At 40.6% G+C, this 20014-nt stretch overlaps 1 protein-coding gene across 1 annotated transcript in view; it reads right to left on the bottom strand.

The window, feature by feature from the left end:
• Nucleotides 1–480: 480 nt before the first annotated feature.
• Nucleotides 481–20014, bottom strand: part of LOC140230840 (myotubularin-related protein 10-like) — a 95316-nt gene continuing 75782 nt past the window's right edge. The window contains exons 8-13 of the mRNA XM_072310985.1: nucleotides 19456–19544; nucleotides 17279–17409; nucleotides 12732–12810; nucleotides 9282–9352; nucleotides 6461–6633; nucleotides 481–1495 (exon numbers count right to left, since the gene is read on the bottom strand). Of these exons, the coding sequence (XP_072167086.1) occupies nucleotides 539–1495; nucleotides 6461–6633; nucleotides 9282–9352; nucleotides 12732–12810; nucleotides 17279–17409; nucleotides 19456–19544 (1500 nt within the window). The 3' untranslated portion in view covers nucleotides 481–538. The remainder of the gene's footprint in view (nucleotides 1496–6460; nucleotides 6634–9281; nucleotides 9353–12731; nucleotides 12811–17278; nucleotides 17410–19455; nucleotides 19545–20014) is intronic.

Below are 20014 nucleotides of genomic sequence, written 5' to 3'. Positions count from 1 at the left end.
ACTTTTGCATCGAATTCTTTCTCTCTATATATATACAAATCTTAGTGACAAATCAGAACGGAAGTTTGCACATTTCATCAGATAATCTTACTGCTTTTAGTATTGCACGATCATGTAATTAGTGCCTACTGAATGATGTTGCATAATCACATATCAGGAATTGGATTACGGCTGCGACATTCCAGGGAATCTCTGCATGATTATACTGTCGGCGGTTTCACACAATGAACGTGAGAAACAAAAATAAGCATCAGGCACTTCTGAATGTCATGCTTCATGGTCCCAATTGGCACCTTCTCCTCACTGCATCATGCTCAGAGGATTTTACGAAAATGATCTAGATCGACACCACAGTTTATCCAGACAAGAGTTGACTTGGCAAGTTAAGATTATGACGGGTAATTATGAAACATGAATCTGCATGATCAACATAGAAGTTTGTTGTTGCTGTGACTTTGCTAATGCTGTATCAAACCTACGAGTAGTTTACAATGTTTGTTGCAACTACCAGGGGATGCTCATCATGTGGCATCTCTTATCACATTTCCACCGACTCCGTCACGTCAATGTCACTCTCAGAGTTCTCATTCTCCTGTTCTAACAGGCTCTGTCCACCCAGAAATCTGGCCAGCGGGGTGGCGAGAAATGACCGCCGATCGCCGCCGAGGAACTCCAGGTCGCTGATGGTGAACGGGAATGCAGAGGTCAGCGACTCGTGGTTCCGCCTCACGTCGTCCTGCGAGGTGAAGAATAGTCGACTCCTGCGTTTGGGCTTCGTCGGCGGGGTCGTGATGTTCTCCTTAGCGCGCCGGAGGTTATCCAGGGTCTCTCGCAGCTGCTGGATCTCGTCCACCAGCTTGCATTGCTGCTGGTATACGGCAGGGCTACCCCCTCCCACCGTATGAACGCTGGGAACCCATCGCAGGTAGCAGTGAGTCCAGAAGCTGATGGTGGGGGTCTGCAGCACGGGGATGATGATTTCCTCCTCCCAGCTGGAGAAGGCGCTGCTCGCCGAGTTGGCGCCGTTGATGTTGGGGTTTTTCCGCCTCTTGCCGCCGTTGAACGTCCAGCTGTCCATCTCCTTGAAGTCGGATCCGATGAGGGTCTTGCCGTTGTTGAGGCGCCGGATGCTGCGATAGATTCCGGCGTTGCACCCCTGGCTGAAGTCCCCCTCATCATCCAGTGAGTTGTCGTTGAAGTTGAGCTCTGACTTGGCGATGTAGAGGGGGTTGGTAAAGAGTGCCTGGTCGTCCTTTGTGAACTGGAGAGTCCAGGCCCACACGGTAGCTAGCTGCTTGGTCTCGTACTGGCCCTTGTTGATGCTGACGCACGTCCGAGTGCGTTGGCGCTCGCTGTTGAAGAGGAATGTGCCAAAGATCCCTGAGTGCATGCTGTCCCACAGAGCGATGAGGAAGGTGTCCGTGAACTCAAACGCCGAAGGGAACTGCTCTATCAGCTGGTGGACACAGTCCAGGAACAGAAGAAACAGTGGGGCCTGAAATAAAGCACAGGAAAACATCCTCATAAAAGTAACTTTTCCCCTCATTCTGTAATTGGTGCTATCAATTTTACAATCGCAATATCATATGTCATCGTAAGAATATTGTGATGTTATCTAACATTCACAGGAGCACTCCTTGAATACTCCCCTTTTGGCGAGTACCTGCACAAGCTGCATTCTACAGCTTTCTCAGCTTTTTGGTGAGGGGTGCAATGTCTTGCCCATATCTATCACTTTTTCCAGTAACTCCAATCTACAATCTCGCGATCCTATCATGATCCAGCTCAAAACTTACGACCTATCAATCTTATGTTAAACATTATTGTCTTGCTCGCTATCTTCCCAAATTCTGTTGTTGACCTAATATCATGGATTTTCCTCATTCGCTTGAATCTTGAGATGCCTTTTCCTTCAAAATGTGCTGAAACCCACAATCTTTTGATTCTTTGCCTCACACTTTATCCTCAGCTTGAACCAGCAACTCATGATGCCTTATTACCATCAAACCCATAACCTTATGATCCTATGCCCAATGCACTTGAACCCATATCTTGATGACCCCATGTCACAATTTTTCTTCTCAGTTTGACTTGACGGCTTTATGATCCCACCTCTCTGTGCAATTACGTGTACACTTGTATCTCAGTCTCTGCTTTGCCTTCTTTTAAATAAAGATATTGTCTACTTTTAATAGTCAGAAGAGCATTCTAATAGATCTATGTACATGCTCAACACTTCATGTTTTCGTTCTAACAAGTACTTGGGCGGCCTTCAAGCTCTACCTGAATGGAATATAAGCAAGCCACGAGGAATGAGTGCTGGTAAGGTTTGTTGACTTTTGCTTTAGGGGAATAATTGAACTTTGAGAGGTGTTTGCCCACTAGTGTGTGTAAACGTGCAAGCAGTTAGCCTGTCCAGTTCCCCGAAATTTTCAACTTTTCATGATTACATTGTCAACTCTGATCTCGACTTGCACAGGAGAAGGACTAGATGCAACTTATTCAGTTTATCAAATCTGTACAACATTGTACCTAATCATGAAGAAATGTAATACAAATGTATATGTATTTATAAATTTCTGATAGAAACAGGAATCTTAGTATAAAACATGCTGCTGTTTTGAGAATAACTGAAATACTATTAGTAATGAAGATGCTTTCGAATATTTGCAGCCAAAACAAACAATCATATATGGACAACAAAGGGCTTAATGAAAGATAATATTTTACTTAACCCTAAAAAATACTAACAATGCATGACAAAAATCCTCAAAATAAACACATATTTTTAAAATTACAACATTACCGAAAAGTAGTTTCTGGTATTGAGCAGGTTTATATTGCTTGCAGGTAGAAAACAATCATATATGGACAACAAAGGGCTTAATGAAAGAGAATGTTTTACTTAACCTTAAAAACACACAAAAAAAAAGCATGACAAAAATCCTCATGATAAATGGATATTTTAAACTGAAACATTACCAAAAAAAAGTTACAAATTAGCTTCTGGGATTGAGCGGGTTTAGATGCTTGCAGATAGAAAGCAATCTGCAGAAGACAGAAAACCAGTTCCCCCAAAATACCCAGTGCAAGGCACTTCACAAATGTTTAAAAGCCAAACATAAAAGCCAAACATAAAGCTGCAGTATTTTGTGTTTGTCTGATGCCTATGAATACTCAACAATAGAGGCATCTCAAATAATATGATACACCCTCCCCCCCCCCCCTCTCTCTCTAAAAAAAAAAGAGAAAAAAGAAAAAAAAAGGGTAAGTTTACATTTGGGTGTGTGGGGAAAAAAAAAGGACAAACACATGCACCCATGCATTGCATGTACAAAGACTGTGACCTGGTATACAGTACAATATGAGGTCAAGTGATAAGATAGTGAATGTTCTTTGGAGCATGGGTTAAAGTCCCATTGCTCTCAGGGAAAGCGAGAGACAGGTCCCTGCAAAAAAGCCTGATTGCGTAGTATGTTCCCCGAAAAAAATCTATTTAAAGGCGTTTGCTTGTTGAATGCACTTGAATTAAGTAAACACTCATGTACGTCAAAGATGAAACAATGTTTCTTCATAAGGGAAAGAAGGGGGGAAGGGGATCAATGCTACTATCAGTGTAGAGTCACTTGGGGGAAAGTAGCAAAGAACGGCAGTGACATTTTCTTTGTGAAACAGGAGGGTCAAGTGGGGGAGGGGGCTAATAAAGGGATATTTCATCATGATATTACGTTGCTTTGTTTAAGAAACTGAACATTTATAGAGATGTAAATCAGTGGGGGAAAAAAAGGGGGAAATGGTGATGTTAAGATCAGAGGGATGGGGGGGGGGGGAGGAGAACAAAGGATGGCAGTGACATTGTCTGTGTGGAAACGGAGGAAGGGTGCAATAAAGGGAAATTCTGTAATGATATTACGTTGCTTTGTTTAAGAAACTGAAGATTTTGAGATGTAAATCAGTGGGAAGAAAGGGGGGAAATGGTGCTTTTAACATCAGAGGGACCTGGGGGGGAAAGAACAAAAATGGTAGTGACATTGTCTGTGTAAAATGGAGGGTGGGGGAGAGGGCTAATAGAGGGAATTCCATAATGATATTATATTGCTTTGTTTTAAAAGTCGAAAAATCAAAGAAAATTTCAGGGGGGGGGAATGAGACTATAAGGAAAGTTATGACTTGCGAAATCTTAGAGCGCAAAAAAACAAAAAAGACAACTCTGTGTGATGTACATGTAATGAGTGTTGAATTCTAATATTCTCAAATATATGGGCACAGACAGAACCTGTCTGCTGCCGAAGATACATAAAAATGTATTACTCTCATTTTATATCGAGAACTAGTATGAAGACATTTTTCTCGTTAAAAAAAAAAAAAAATAATAAAAAATGGTGAATTTGTGTGTACAAACGGAATGGAAAACCCTCAACATCTACATCACATAGAGTTGCCAATTTGCATTACTCTCTAAAATTTTACAGATCATATCTTAGTTCATAACTTTACAGTTCTTGGCATGTCAAAATTTTCCCCCTTATTTTCACACATCTAATTTTCTGTTGTTGTTTTTTTCTGTTTTCATACATAGCAATGTGATATCAGGAAGGAATTTCCTTTTAAGGTCATGTCTCAGTGACCAGAGGAAAGATCAAAGGGCAGTAAAGATGGAGATGGATGGTGAGAGGGATATCTAAAGTGACCAAGGTAAAAAGGGAAGCAGGGCTTACAACGTATAAGAATATAAGAGTTATGTAATGGCCATGAGTATTTGTAACAAGTTTATAAGAGTTATGTAAAAAAAAAATAATAATAATAACATATGAAGAATAGAAAAAAAAATGGAAATGTTAAAATGACATGCAAGGGGTGGGGGGGGGGGGGCTAGGTGAAGGAGGGAAGTGGATGTTTTAGTACACAAATAGTGAATGCTTCGGAGTGTGATGATGGTACAAGATTTTGCACGAGGTGAAAGATAGAGGTACTTTATTCAACAACATGATGTTGAGTTGAATAGTGCGCCTCATCTTTCACCAAGTGCGAAATCTTGTTCAACTGCATGGGTTAAGACCACACAAGATTTATATTATACAACACCTTGGGATCCACAGATGTGGTCGACACAGATTGTTTCAATTTAGTGCAGAAATGGCAACCATATTTTTGTGGAAGGTGAGTGAGTAGCCCAGTCACATTCAGTCGTAAATGAAGCCGATCGGTTAAAATTGCTTACAGTAAAATGAGAGACAGGATGCGCACATGTTTAACTGTTGAGTGTGCGGTGGCTATGGTATGTTTATTGTGACATCAGAGCTGTGCAATGGAACAAGATCTCCCAAGTCGATCATGAGTTTACCATGGGAGTCAAGGAAATTGGTGATGTCAGCCTTGCGATATCCATTTTTGCTCAAGCAGAATTCTCCATATCGCATATAGCTATAAAGGAAGCAACGTTGGCGGCGCACTAATTTAATCGGCATATTTTGGAGCGATTTGCAGTCAACCCCACTTCCGGTTGCAGCTATCGCTCCGCACGCTATTATGCATGCATGCACGCTGCGTGCAGCGGCACGGCTAGCGTCCCACACACTTATTCATCGTGTACAATTTTGCCATAGGCTTCTTGTGTGGAGAACTTACACAAATCTGTATATGTGGGACTGTAATAGAGATCGTCGCTTGCGATGAAAAGATCGTACACATGGGTCAATTTTCAACTATTTTATCTAAGTCAAAATAGTAAAATGTGAAGTGAAAACATTCAGATTAGGGATTTCAACATCTCTGAATTCTGTGAAGGGGTATAGTTTCAGTAATGTCGGCCTCATAAATGATCTGAAGAATAGATGAACACGGCACATTCAGTGCAGCAGTTGTAACTGTGTACTCAGCACTAGCAGCAGTGCAATGGGCCTCTAGTTCGCCGGGGGCAGCAATAGTTCTTGAATCTTTCGCGATCATCCATGATTAATAGCTTTTAGAAAGACACTCTCTGAAAAGGTAAAATTTGCGTGACCGATGTTGAGCAGACGCTACCGATGCAAGTGAAACTGTGCGTTGGCGTGCAGTGCATTGCGGTGCAGTGCATTGCGGTGCAGTGCATAGCGAACGTAACGCGTTGGCGATAACCGGAAGTTAAGCTGACTGCATAAAAGCCAGGATGTTGATTGCGCAATGCATTCTGGGACAATATTTTGCTATATGCGATATGGAGAATTGCATGGCTGACAGCAACAGCCTGCAGTGGTACTTTAAACCGCAGGTCACATGCTGAGCAATCGACCAATCACAAAGCTACATTCTGTTTAGGTGTTGTAGAACAATGCTTGATTGTCACAGACAGGGGATAATAATGGCAGGTGCAACACAAGATGGGAGGAGCTCTGATAGCTGCCTGAGTAACATGAGGGGAAAGGGAAGGTGGTTATGTCAAATGCCAGGTGGCCATGGGAAAAAAATCTGAGTGACAAACCTCTTGACCATTGCTGGGCTCGCAGTGTCCGCAACGGTCCAGGAACGGGTGACCGGCCACAATCCACTCCTTCTGAATGAGGGTCTGGAAACCCAGCTGGCTGCGGAAGTGGCTGTCCAGCATGATCTGGACCAGACTGGACACCACACAGGAGTAGTCACGTCCCTGATGCTCTGCACAGGGGGGAAAAAAGGGGGAAGGGGACAATAGATACGATTTACAGAATTATGGTTCTTAACTTTACCCATGATGTACAGGAACTGAGTGTGACAATGTCCTAAACTTATTGGAAATAATCTGTAGGATACAGACAGTGAACAAATACCACATAAACCTACAAACACTACCTTATATGACATATATTCAACAAAGTCTATTTTTTTTTTTTTTTCTTGGCGAATTGGGACTTCTCGACATTTTCACGAGTGGCTAAACTTGCAAACCTGGAGTACAGTACCAAAATGAGAAATTTATGCAGACACAACCATTCATGTTAGGGTCAGAAGTAATATTTTGTGTATTTTTAAACTCATGAAATTCGGGAAAATAAAAGCCTCGCAAAATATTTGCCATCTACATTAACAAGAAAGAGCTGTTCTGCACAATCACAGTCCTGACAGATGACACAATTTTAAATGCATGTGACAGAGAAATGACCTGGATTAATGAAGATGTTATACCCTCATAATCATTTCGCATGACTGTCATAACACAGTGACTAGCCTCTGGCTTTCTGGGATATTGGCATAACTTTGGTATCACAATAACTGCATTTCCTACCGAATCACTGGGATGTTTGACTGCAGATTGCAAACTATCTTGACATCTACATTTATATCAACATCAACGTCAAAATCAAATCTTGAGAATCGTTGTGGAGATAGCGGAATCTGTAGGAAATGAAGGCTCCCTGTTGGAGACTGATCCATCACTAGATGGCCAGGGAGACGCTTAAAGGGAGCTGAGAATTTTTGGGTGTCACTCTGTGCTAGATGACATCACTTTGAAATAAGTGGTCTCTTTGCTCTTAAGAGGAAGTCAATCTGGATGAGAAGCTTGGTTCACTGTTCCTTGATTTCTAGACTTGACTGAAAGGCCAAATGATGGGTGGGAGCATAATACTTCCATTTGAAAAGCAGAAAATACTCTACATGTATTTCTGGAATGACATATCAAATAAGGAAAGTCTACCATGGACAAGCCATGCCTGATATAGTTGGAAGATTTAAAGATCTGAGGAGGGGAGTGAAAACTTTATTAACTATATCATTCTTTGCATATGAATTGTACCCCATTCCTGTATCTCCTGCTCATAGAGTTAAGGCCCATTCTTGACTTATATTGAAAAGAGAATGGGCAGCGATATCATCCTTAAAAACTGTTCTTCCGGGTGTTTGCCCCCACACGAATCTAGGTCGCTAGTTACAGTAAGTATAGCCTTGGGTTTAAGGTGCTTTTTTTTTTCCCCTCTCTGCTTCCTCTCTTTCCTGTCTCACACATCCTTAGCAGCTACACCCCTCGTCCCAATGACCGGAGCACCCTCGGCTGCTGGTTCTTGAGGGAAGGGTAGAGGGATGGGGGGGGGGGGGGGAAGAATTGAGGGGAATAGCATCTGTGATGAGGCAATGAAGACTGTATCTTGAGTCACACACTCCACAGGAAATGGAATCCAACACGTGGAAGGTAGTGCACTGGCCTGCGCCGTGTCGGGGGAGTGATGGTCTGCTATTTTGGGGTCTAGGCCCTAGCTGCCTCCGGCACTTAACTCTTTAACCTTGCATCGAGGACAAAGCATAACTACACCTTAGGGTGTAAGTAGCTTTTTAAAGCAATGAGAGTGCAGACTTTAAAAGTAAAGGAAGTCACAGATGCTTTGTACAGATTTGATTTCCTTCTACTTGTCAGGCAAAATGTTATGACTGTATTGAGGTAATGATTATGTAACTAGGTGGAAAACCATCGCCCATCACGGAATTCTACAATTTTCTTTCTTGGAAAGAGAAGTAGGGACTAGAGTGTGGAGAACTGAGAGAGGGGGTGAGCCAGGAGAGGAATATAGATGGTAAAGGGAGATGAGAAAAAGGGAGCCAAATAAAAAAGAGGGTTGAGAGAAGGGATAGATGTCTACTGAAGAGAGTATGGGACTTTGTAGCTTTCTTATATGAAGAAAAAGGTGGATTTTACTGTGTAGTTTCTCACCATGTCCTACAACGAAGTTGATTGTAGAATAGCAAAATGAGACAAATATTCAAGATTCATCAAAACTGAGCAGAGAACAAGAAAGATAACATCTGTCTGAGTATATACTTGTGACTAGTCTTCAACAGGTTAAAAGGATTGTATAGTTTTGGTTGAGACCTAACTTCAAGGAGTCAACATTTTCTTGGTGATAACAATGAGATGCTTCTTATAAAGTGTGAAAGAACATGTAATTCTAAGAGGGATTCAGTGTATATTTGATGAAAATTGGTTTTGAAATGGCTGAGATATCCAAAATAGAGCAATCCTAATAAAAGGTGGGATGCACCTTTCATCAGGATTACTTTGTTTTATTTGTTTTATTTGTTTTAAAAACAATAATTTGTTTTTGGATGTCTCAGACATTCCAAACACTGATTTTCATCAATTAACTTTGAATTCCTCTTAGAATGGTATGCTCTGTACTATTGCATGAGTGATTTCTTGTCTTAAAAGTTTGAAGTCTTAAAAGTTTGAAAAGTCTTAAAAGTTTGAAAAAGTCTTAAAAGTTTGAAGCCCAATCCTCATCTCTACCAAAACTAATCTATCCCTTTAACGAGGAGAAAAAAAGGGAGAGACCAACCTTTGAGTATGACCGTCTGCTCTGCAAGGTATATGAGGTCTGCTGCTTGCTTTGCTAGGGAAAGACAGGTGCTGCAAGAAACCACAGAAATAGCAAAGACATGGATTATTCTTGTCAATTCACCAAAACCAGCACATACATATCATTGTTACTTGATCATTATCTGACATGCTTTGAAAACACAATCAGAATGGACTTTTTCTTGTGGAAAATCATGACAAAGTTAATACCATGTAAACGGCAACACATCCTCAAACATGGCATCCTTTGAGCAATTGTACATTGTTGGGCCTCTTGTGTGTGTGTGTGTGTGTGTGTGTGTGTGTGTGCGTGTGTGGCTGTAACATATATCCAACATTGTAGTAGTTAATAACAGTTTATATTGCATAAAATGGACATACAATGTAAGGTAAGATTTTTCTTCTTATCGTATTAAGGTTCAGATTTCCTTTCTAATAACCTGACTTTTGAGTGCATTCTTTCACTCATATCTGACACAGAAACTGGCTGCAGGTTTTCCTTTACAGCCATGTAATACAGTAACATCTAAATGTAGCATGCTAATGGACATCAGAGGGGCAACGCCCCACATGATTGCCTCTCCTTCTTTGAGAAACACTACATGGACTGACTTCCTGATGTTTGAAATGATCTAGGCTATATCACAACTTCACTCTGTTGATGCTTTCAATTCACTCCTTTCATTCAAAACAACTTTCTAAGAGGGGGGACGTTTTCAGTCAGGTGATCCATACAATTGCATCTCTGTTACTAGTATTCCGAAGCTCTGAAGTAATCTGCCCTGGTCGCCACGGAAATGCATACAACTTGGAAATGGGAGAGAACAATGTTCCAACTATTATTTTACAGTCATTGATGGGGAGAGAAAAACAAAGTAATAATTTTGCTCTTTACTAAATCTGATATCACGTTGCAAATGCCAGAAATCTCATGAAATCACGCTAACTGGCTCTGAAATGATCGCATCATGATAAGATGATTGATTGGCTGATATTCTACGCAGCCGAGTCGATTGACACGACCCAGACGTTTGAGATTGATTTGAAAAACATGTTTGTGTCTTCCGAGTACATGTGACAGGCTTGTTGCTCCTTGTAAACAGCGCCAGCGCCTTGACATTTCAAAAGGTGCGGGAAGATCCCGCGCCAAGAGAAGGATTTCTCTGTGGAGCCAAGTTTCCAATGCCGAGGAGAGCTGTAGAACAAAACGGAAGGCACCCAGACTAGATCTCCTGGAAGACGTACCAAATTAATTGCTTCCAGCCTCCATCGACACACAATCCATGGCAACATTGCCTCCCTATGCCGAGGAGGAAAGGGAAGAAGGAAAGGAGGATGGGGGGGGGGGGGAAGGGGTAGAGGTTTCAAGTGATGGGGAAGGAAAGCTAGTTAATCCAATGACTAGACCTGACTAACAAGAGCTGCAGCAGTGCTTTTGCCGTGAAATCAAGATTGTTGTGTTTACTTCCCGGGAATAGAATAAGAGCACTCTTCATACCGCTTTCCGCCGGTAGGAAATGGAATCATCTCTCTGAATAAACAACTGATGTAGGCATAACATTAGATCCTCTCCACACGTAGTCAAGGGTAATGCATAACTTCCACAAGGATATAATGTAGATATGAGGCCACTCTCAGTCTCAACTAACAATAAAGTTCTCTTTGCATTGTCAAAATAACTGCATTACTTGTGAACCTGTCTTCACTAAGCCACAAAGGGTATTGCAGAAAAAGTGTTGATAAAATTAGAGTAATGAGCATTTGAAATAGGCATTATTCTTTGTGTGGCCAATTTGTAGATTAACCACAACCTCTGCCCTTCTTACTTTGGTTTACTTCCCCCTCTAGAGACAAAAAAAAAAAAGAAAGAAAAGAAGCAAAAACACAACCAAAGTCCTTTTGTAATACCAGAGCCATACCTTAGGTTCTAAAAAAAGGATGTGAGATTACAAAATTTTTGAACAAAACAAGACAGAACTTCTGAGTCAAATCATTCACAAAGATGCTGAGGTTTTTATGCAGAGTGGCATAAAAGTAATTTTCTTGTGATCTTTGTTTTTCCTGTAAGTCTTATACCCTATACTTCAATATCATCTCCAAGAAGTCGCCTAATCTGCCGACGGGGCCAATAATAGCACTAAGCCACCTTGGACGCCCACTCTCTCCGCTTATACAAATATCCCCAGTCTCGCCGGGTTCCATGTTTGCAGGGTGAGTGACGACAAGCAATAAGTCTTTTATTGTTACCATTTGCACTGATGGATACAGGACGTCTAGCGACGCAACTACCTACTGCACTTCCTCACCTTGCAGGAGCACGAGAACACACACATACACACACAAATGCCGTATTTCTTCCACGTTTCAAGAGATAACCCTTTGAGAAGATTTGCGAGAGACTGAGCATGCAAGGAAGCTGGAACATTATTTTGTATGTATGTGGAACAAGAATGTTTCTTTCAATCTATCTATAACAATCCTACTACAATACATAATTACATTTACCACTTGCAAAATTTCATGCCTATTTCCATCCACAAGATTGTATGTAGATGCCACTGTCAATACCTAACATGCACAAAGAAACGACAAGTTCTCTGTCCTTTCAAACAAAAGGAAGTTTTGCATATAATTTTTTATTTGTTTTATGACGGTTTTTATTAACATTTATACTTGGGTTATTGAGAGATTTAAAAGTGGATTTTCCACAAAAGACACAACTTCAATTTAAAGTCCTTGGCACCTCGGAGTGGCTTCCTCATAGCATCCTTCACAAGATAGCAGCACCAAGTAAAGAGAAAAGAGAAGAAAGAGAGAATTTGATTAATTGAATTTGTCAGCACACAAAATTGCTTCCCTTCATCCCTCAGTGAAAGTCGAACTTCCAAGCCCCATCAAACACTGCCTTTCTCCTCCTCCCTCCCTCCGTCATGTGAGGGTGGTGTGGAGACGGGTCACTGCCAGCAGCTAGCCTACCTTCTTGCAGAAAGAAGCTTTCTTCTTTCTTTCTCTCTTTTTCGGGGGGGGGGGGGGGGGGAGGCAGAGAGCGAATCCACGACGTGACGGTGCGTAAAATGTTGACATACTGAACACAACATGACTATGAGAGCACGGGGCACGACGTAGCCACTTCCTCCGCTATCAAATCCTCAGACAAGGAGGAAAAAATAAGGGGGACCATAGCAACTGCAAAAAATAGAGGCGATTACCTCTAATCCCTACAAGAGGGACTCCTCCAAAAACAGAGAGGACGAGAAAAACAAACCAGGCATTATGGTTTCCTTCGACAGTATGTCTGTCCAGCAATAGCTTCAAACAGACTGCTCAATCTATTTAGGATATTTATTGTACATATGCAATACCAGCATATCTTAAAATATACAAAAGAGTCTGAGCTATCTCATTTGAAATAACTGGACCTTTCATTTACCCTATTGTCTGGAGCCACTTTGTACTGTCTAGCGTTGAATACCATTTCTCGTCTGTCGTCCAGAAGTCCTTTATATTCTCTGCAAAAGGAAAAAAAACAGACATACACATGTATATTCAGTTTCTTATTCAGTTTCTTAAGATGAAATGGAACATTTCAAAACCCTAAGATAATACAGCACTTACAAATATAAGCACACGTTGAGACAAGTACACCAATGAGTGGATATGATGGGAACTGTCGAGGAGCGCACCGAATGCATTATTTTTTACATTGCGAGTAATGCAGGCAAAGCAAGATTATGGAAAGTTTTTAAAAAGCTGCCCATCGTCGAGAAGTTCATTGGCATTAGAGAGATACAGAGTGATGAGAGAATAACCAGATAATATCACAACAGTTAAATTGTATGAACTTCCTCATCAGAAGTTCTGTGCATTTTTCATAAATGTGTGCCTTTATTGAGTGCATTTCACAGCAGAGTACTGTAAAATACTCTTAGTTCTCCCTATTAGGAGAATATGCTTTGATATATGCTGTCAAAATTCGCAGTATGGAACATTTTGTTTGTGGTATAACGTGACATTTAATCATTTTCTTGACACATTCAGATAATGAGATGAGTCACTCAACAACACAACATCACAACATGAGCACAACCAATCATCAATATGCATTTCATGGTTAAATTGTATGAACTTCCTCATCAGAAGTTCTGTGCATTTTTCATAAATGTGTGCCTTTATTGAGTGCATTTCACAGCAGAGTACTGTAAAATACTCTTAGTTCTCCTTATTAGGAGAATATGCTTTGATATGCTGTCAAAATTCGCAGCATGGAAAACTTTGTTTGTGGCACAACTTGACATTTAATCATTTTCTTGACACATTCAGATAATGAGATGAGTCACTCAACAACACAACATCACAACATGAGCACAACCAATCATCAATATGCATTTCATGGTTGATTTATATCAAAACACTGATGACAACATATCGTCGGCCCTATGCCAAAAGGGCCGTAAATTCCCCTGTTATGCCAAGAGGGCACTAATGATGAACAAAGTCAATAGTGTTAAGGGCCTTTTGGCATAACAGTGGAAGTGGTTTAAGGCCCTTTTGGCATAAGACTGACGATATCTTCAATGTGCAGTCTTTGTGTGATCATTCAACATGGCTTACTGAAAATCAGAAACTCTACTAATGTCCCGAATCCTTGACATTTGCAGCGTAAGGACAAGCGAAGTGAGCTCTTTCTTCACTAGAGCTCTTTGCTCCACTTAATGATGATGACTCAGTGTTCTGGCAGTAATCACTAAAACACACTTGGATAAATGTGTTGAGAACTTGACCGCAGTTTATTGGGTCAATGACAAACTTTCTATCAGATATATAATAGAAGATGTAGAGAATGTGTTGGACATGTAGACTTGTGACTTTGCACTGTAAACTGCTAAATTGACGTCTATGGGGATTTATGTACAGTGTACCATTGCATGCTTTCAGAAACACTGTTTCTCTTTCTCATCCAAACTGAGTTTCACTGAACAAATACATCAAACAATTCTGTAGAGTGGCAGACATTATATGCTACATGTATATTATTTTTGTCATGAACTATTGCTGAAAATATTCACTGAACCCTACCTTCTCTGATTGAAAATTTTTTTTTTTTTCACACGCTGCAGCAATGTTCCTTACATTACTGCTGAATCTGACAACTTGCATTGGGGATTCCATGGGAAGTAACGTGCTGCTGCCTTGGAGTGAGATTTGAATGACTGGACAAGGTATAACAAAAAGATTAGTCAGCGACACCCTGGAAGACGGGTGTCGTTGGTTTAAAGGAATGGCATAGTATTGGTGGAGATGAGGATTAGTCTTTTAAATTTTTGGAAGATACCAAGAAACCACTTACATTGTATGATACATGTATAGTACAGAGCATACATTGTACCACTCTATTAAAGCGGAATTCAAAATTCATTTACTGAAAATCGGTTTTGGAATGGCTGAGACATCCAAACAAAAAGTAAAACATAGCGATTGCAACGCAATGTGGGTTCCACCTTTCATTTGGATTACTCTATTTTGGATTTGTCGGCCATTTCAAAACCAATTTTCATCAAATAAACGTGGAATTCCTCTTGGAATTGAATGCTCTTTCATATTGTATAAGAGGTTTCTCATTATCTCACTCCAAAATGTTAGAAACCTGAAGTTAGGTCTCAACCAAAACTATACGATCCCTTTAAAGCTCACTGGTTGCTCCCAAGCGAGTGACGAGGCAGATATACAGCTGTACACCTGTAGCTGGGTAACAGCAGACAGGAACAAATGATTGTGTGTCTGTGATGTAATGTTGCCGCATGCCTGGCAGAAGGGCCTTAGCATTATAGTTCGACCACAAAATTTAATTTTTGGTTTGTGACATACATTGAAATGCAACAGTTTTGAAAGCTCTATCATATTGTAACCATTGCTGATTTGTGATTTTTTGAGCGCGCAGGCCTTAGGGTCCTTCTGCCGGGCAGGCAACGATGTGCTGAGCTTTTGTAATCAAAATCTCTGTGGTCATTGACTAGACTTGAAATTTTTGCTTGTTCACCTCCACTTGTTCAGTTTCACTGAGCTGCTTTTATGGTCAAGGACATCTCCATCAGTTTCATAAGTATTCAACTCTTTCGCACGCTATAGAACTCCAATCACTTAAAAAAAGGGCACAAGACATTTCAGACTGTGGGTCATATTTAAGCTAGTAAATATCATACTCATCCACTAAAAAGAACATAGAGAAAGAAAAAACAAAAAGGCCATCTGCTTTGACCTAATTTGTGGTCAATTTCTGCTGGAGCCAAAATTAGCTGCGACTGGCCTCTACGTACTTGCAGTAGCCGGCCGGCTTGTGGCTGAATTACCCGAGCGTTGGCTATTAAATGGGCACATCGGAGGAACACAGCCACCTCAAGTTGAAACAGATGCTTGGCTCAAAGCCAGAATCTGACCACTTGTTTTGACGAGCAAGATCTATGCAACATTCCTTGCCGACTGGGATTTCTTCTGCTTCCGAAATTTTAATGGCAGAGCGCCGAGTGATGACCGATGATAAGGATCCCAATTACGTCTTCAATTAACAACCATTTGCAGGGGGGAACTGTGTTTTCCACTTTTCAGCAAAAATGGGAAATGGAATAATAGATTTTGAAATGTCAAAGCCATTAAGCTCTCAAAATTTCTCACTTCCCCCGTCCCCCTCTGCCCTTTCATCACCAAATTCGGCAACAAAGCTATGAAAGTTGTAATCGAGGGATCAAATTGTGCGTGGTCTCCACATCACGTCAATCCTCGGCACTGCATAAAAGACTTGCTGATTCATCAGATCTTCCATGTAATGGGAATGTGTGTTTGTGTCAACAGTTTGCATTACATCGTACCACAAGATTTCTCGTCTGATACGAGTCTGACATGACTGCCAGGTTTCGAATGGCTCCCTCAATATGGGCAAAACCGCGCAAACTCCGGACCCAAAGATTGTGGGATAGCTTTCAACTCTGCTCTTTTGTTGTTCTTGTTTTTTCCTTCTGATCCAAGAAACTAGCCCTATCGAAAAACATCACGCCGTTATTTGATCGAGACAAAGGAAGCATGCTTTATGATCATGCCTCAGTGATTCAGCAAAGAATTTGGGGTGAGTTTGCAAGTACTGTTAACTTGCAGTCTTTTGTATGTACGTAATGGTGTGTGTGGACGTATGTTACAACAGAGAATTCATAATGTTGCTGAGAGTACTTGTAATAATGAAGGCTACATATTGTAAGAGTGGGTGAGATGAATTTCAAGTGTTTTTAATTCTGGGGAATCAAGACATTTATTAGTGGGAATCAAGACATTTATTAGTGGAACATATGATGCGCAAAAATATTTGAATGTGTGTTTTTATATTTGCGTCGGTTTCTGGTTGTGCAAAATGCACACAAAATTTCCACTCGGCAAAAATTTCCACTTTTACAGTAATTGTACATCAAACCAAAATCAAATTTGCCAGGAATACATGGCTATACAAAGCTCAAAACTGTGTCAGGATTAGGAATATTGCCCTGTGTCTGAAAGAATGAAACACTCATGATTCAAGGAAGATGTGCAAGGAAGAAGGATGCAAACAAGTTTTAGGCACATAGATATAACATGCATCTTGCGTGCATTCACGTCATTCTTCTGGGCACACCTTCCTTGAATTGCGTGCGTCACATCATTCTTTCAGACACATAGTGTTCTATTTAATACATGAAGAGCTGCTACTTTCTATGAAGAGCACAAAGATGAACAAGCACCATGGAGATTTACAGCTTGTCAATTTGTACCTATAAATCAGCAAATTTCCCAATATGCATTCTGCCCTTTTTTTTTGGGGGGGGGGGGGGGAGGGGGGAAGGGGGATTTGGGATTCGGGAGAGGACATGTGCCAGTTCTTTTTGAACCCATTATAGATGTTTCCACACTCTCCGAAGGGGACAAGTGAGTCAACATCCCACAGCATCTGACACTCACCAGGCATACACATGGACTGCAGCTTGAGGTAGCCGGTCTGGAGGTCCTGGATGCTCGGACACTCCCTGCTAAGGTCAATGATGGCCGGCAGAACCTTGGCCGGATGAATCAGCGTTAGGCCATCCATCACCCTGGAGAGGTTGAGGAGGAGGAGGAGGAGGAGGAGGAGGAGGAGAAAGAAAAGGAAAAATATGATGGTTCAGCAAGAACTCTCTACGAACTATACACATTACTGCATACAGCATACATTTTGCGGGCTTTTTATTTTCACGAATGTTGTGAGTTGGGTGACATTCTCAAATTTAACAACACACAAAAATATCAACTCTGATCCTGACATGAATGTGACATTTTCATGTAGATTTCTCCATTCACTGCTCCATCCCATAACTGGGAATGTTACCACCTGCCAAATTGTCAAGAATATGGCGTATACAGCATTTGACATGAGACAGTGGGGATTAATGAGATTATGCATCAATTTCCACTAACGGTTAATCTAAGAATGAGATTTCTTCCTTTTTTTTTTTTTTCTTTTTTTGCCAATCAACAAGAATTATGTGAGGAAAGTATCATAGTGGTTTAAGGGATTTCTCATCTAATTATGGCTGTACTTGGCCCTTGACATTAGAGTAGCCCATGCCAGGGTTGATGTGCACTACCCCCTAATCATGACACAATAAACTGAGCTATTATGCAGATTTCCATCTGAAGCCCTCTAGACTAAGAGGGCAATTCCTGGTCATCTTTGGAATTGAGAGTTATCAACTAGAGATGCATCTTACTGATATATTCCTTCTTCTTCTTTTCCTTTTTTCTTTTAACTGTTTTTACTTCTTAATCCTTTCCTTCTTCTTTCCTTTTCTTTTTCTCCAAAGCAAAGCTTTGAGTTCAGAGTTATTACAAGACTTGCTTCATTCATCAGAATGCCTGTTACGTGCATGGCAAAATAATTCTCCCTTTGCACACTTTCAGAACAACCCTTTTCTTCATCTACAATCATAGTCTGGGGGAAAAAAATAAAGGAAATATAAAAGATATGACCATGAAAATATTCTGACTTCACGTGAAAGAGGCCCATTTTACTTTGGATCGCGTCTCTGCAAGGCCGTAAACTTGGCACTGGCACACGACTAACATAGATTTAGACATTATATGACTTGTTGGTGCAAGACTCCTACACGGTTTTAATCGTGAACTTTGGGCGACTTGTCTCTCCTTGCAACCCCAGTCGATTCCAGCCTTTTGGCACACACTGGGGTGACTCATTTTCTCAAGGCTGTTGTCATGGGGAATGCCCAGGATATAGCTGCTTCAGAATACATTCCCGGCAGACACACAAACACACATACATACACACAAACAAACATACATAAATGGCACACACGAACGCTCAAAGTCATGTATGCCTGATCTGAATGTGTAATTCAACTTGCATTTCCTCATATGTGAAAAATGGCCACATTAACATTTTCTGATCAAGAACTTTCGACACTCATTGTAAATTTCCTGCAATGTGTCTGGAATGACAAATGGCAAACATTAATTGGAATTTGTGTAATGGTTGGACAAGGATTCTTGTAATCAATCTGGCAAGTTGACAAAGAAAGAAAGAAAAAATATACACAGCCTTTAGCTTATTTTTTCACATGACATGCCACTTGTAATATAACCTCTCACCTAGAGAAAAATGTTTTGCCTTTTTTTTAAACTTCTGTTTGACACACTATAAAAGATATCTTTACCCTTATACGTGTATGTCATTCAAGACAGAACAAGCTTTTAGCTCTTTACAGTTTAATTTCATAGAGTTGTTCATATCGCTGTTGGGATGGCAAAACCAAGTATCTAAAAAATGTCAAATATACGGGAGAGCAAAAAAAAAAAAAATCATGGCAGCCATATAGCAACTGGGATTGCCTTAGTTTCTTTTAACATGTTGTGGGGGCTTCATTTTGGGGTAAGACAGCTATGGTGCTGGGAATTAGACAGAGCATCACTGTAGGTGATTATTTCTTTGAATGTAAACCATTTGTTCAATTTCCACTTACATTGTACTTGTAGTATTACTTCTGTTCTTGTGCATTAATTTCAACATTTGCTGTCAACATCTTTGGAGAAATCTTGTCTCCAGAGCTTTGTTCTCTGTGACGTGCCTTATTTTCCTTGTAACTTACCCCTTTTCTGTGTCGTTGCTGATCATTGTTTCGTAGAGGGACGTCATTCTCATCAACATGCTGCCATTCCTGTGACTCCAACACCAAAACTGCGAAAAAACGGCAAATCAAAACATTACATTATCCACTTGCAAGGACGCACTACTAAAGAAATTATTCAAATTTGAGTATTTGTCTGGTATCAAAAAGTTTTGCTTAAAATATGTTCCTAAGAATATGTGAGCTTTCAACAATTTTTTTGTCTGTTTGTTTGTTTGTTTTTTAAAAGAGCATGACTGTGAAATACACAGCAAATTTTGCAAAATATTTTTGGGTCGTGATCCCAAAGCTGATTGGGCTTGAACATGCGAGTGACTTGCAAAATGTGACGAAAGTGGAAAAAAAAAATATCAGTGTCAAGCACTTCAAAGTCATTTACTACATGTCTCTCTACACTGCACGTAGGCTGTGACTTCCTGCACAACCTCCCTGATTGCAGTGAAAAGCAAAAACACAGTATTCAGGCTTAGTTTTGTATGTCTGTCCTTTTCTTCAATTCAAACACTTCAAAAAATAACAA

The sequence above is a fragment of the Diadema setosum genome, chromosome 7 (genome assembly GCF_964275005.1).
Source record: "Diadema setosum chromosome 7, eeDiaSeto1, whole genome shotgun sequence".
NCBI classification, from domain to species: Eukaryota; Metazoa; Echinodermata; class Echinoidea; order Diadematoida; family Diadematidae; genus Diadema; species Diadema setosum.
Note: the sequence above shows the minus strand (reverse complement) of the source record. Positions and strands in the feature narration are given on the sequence as shown.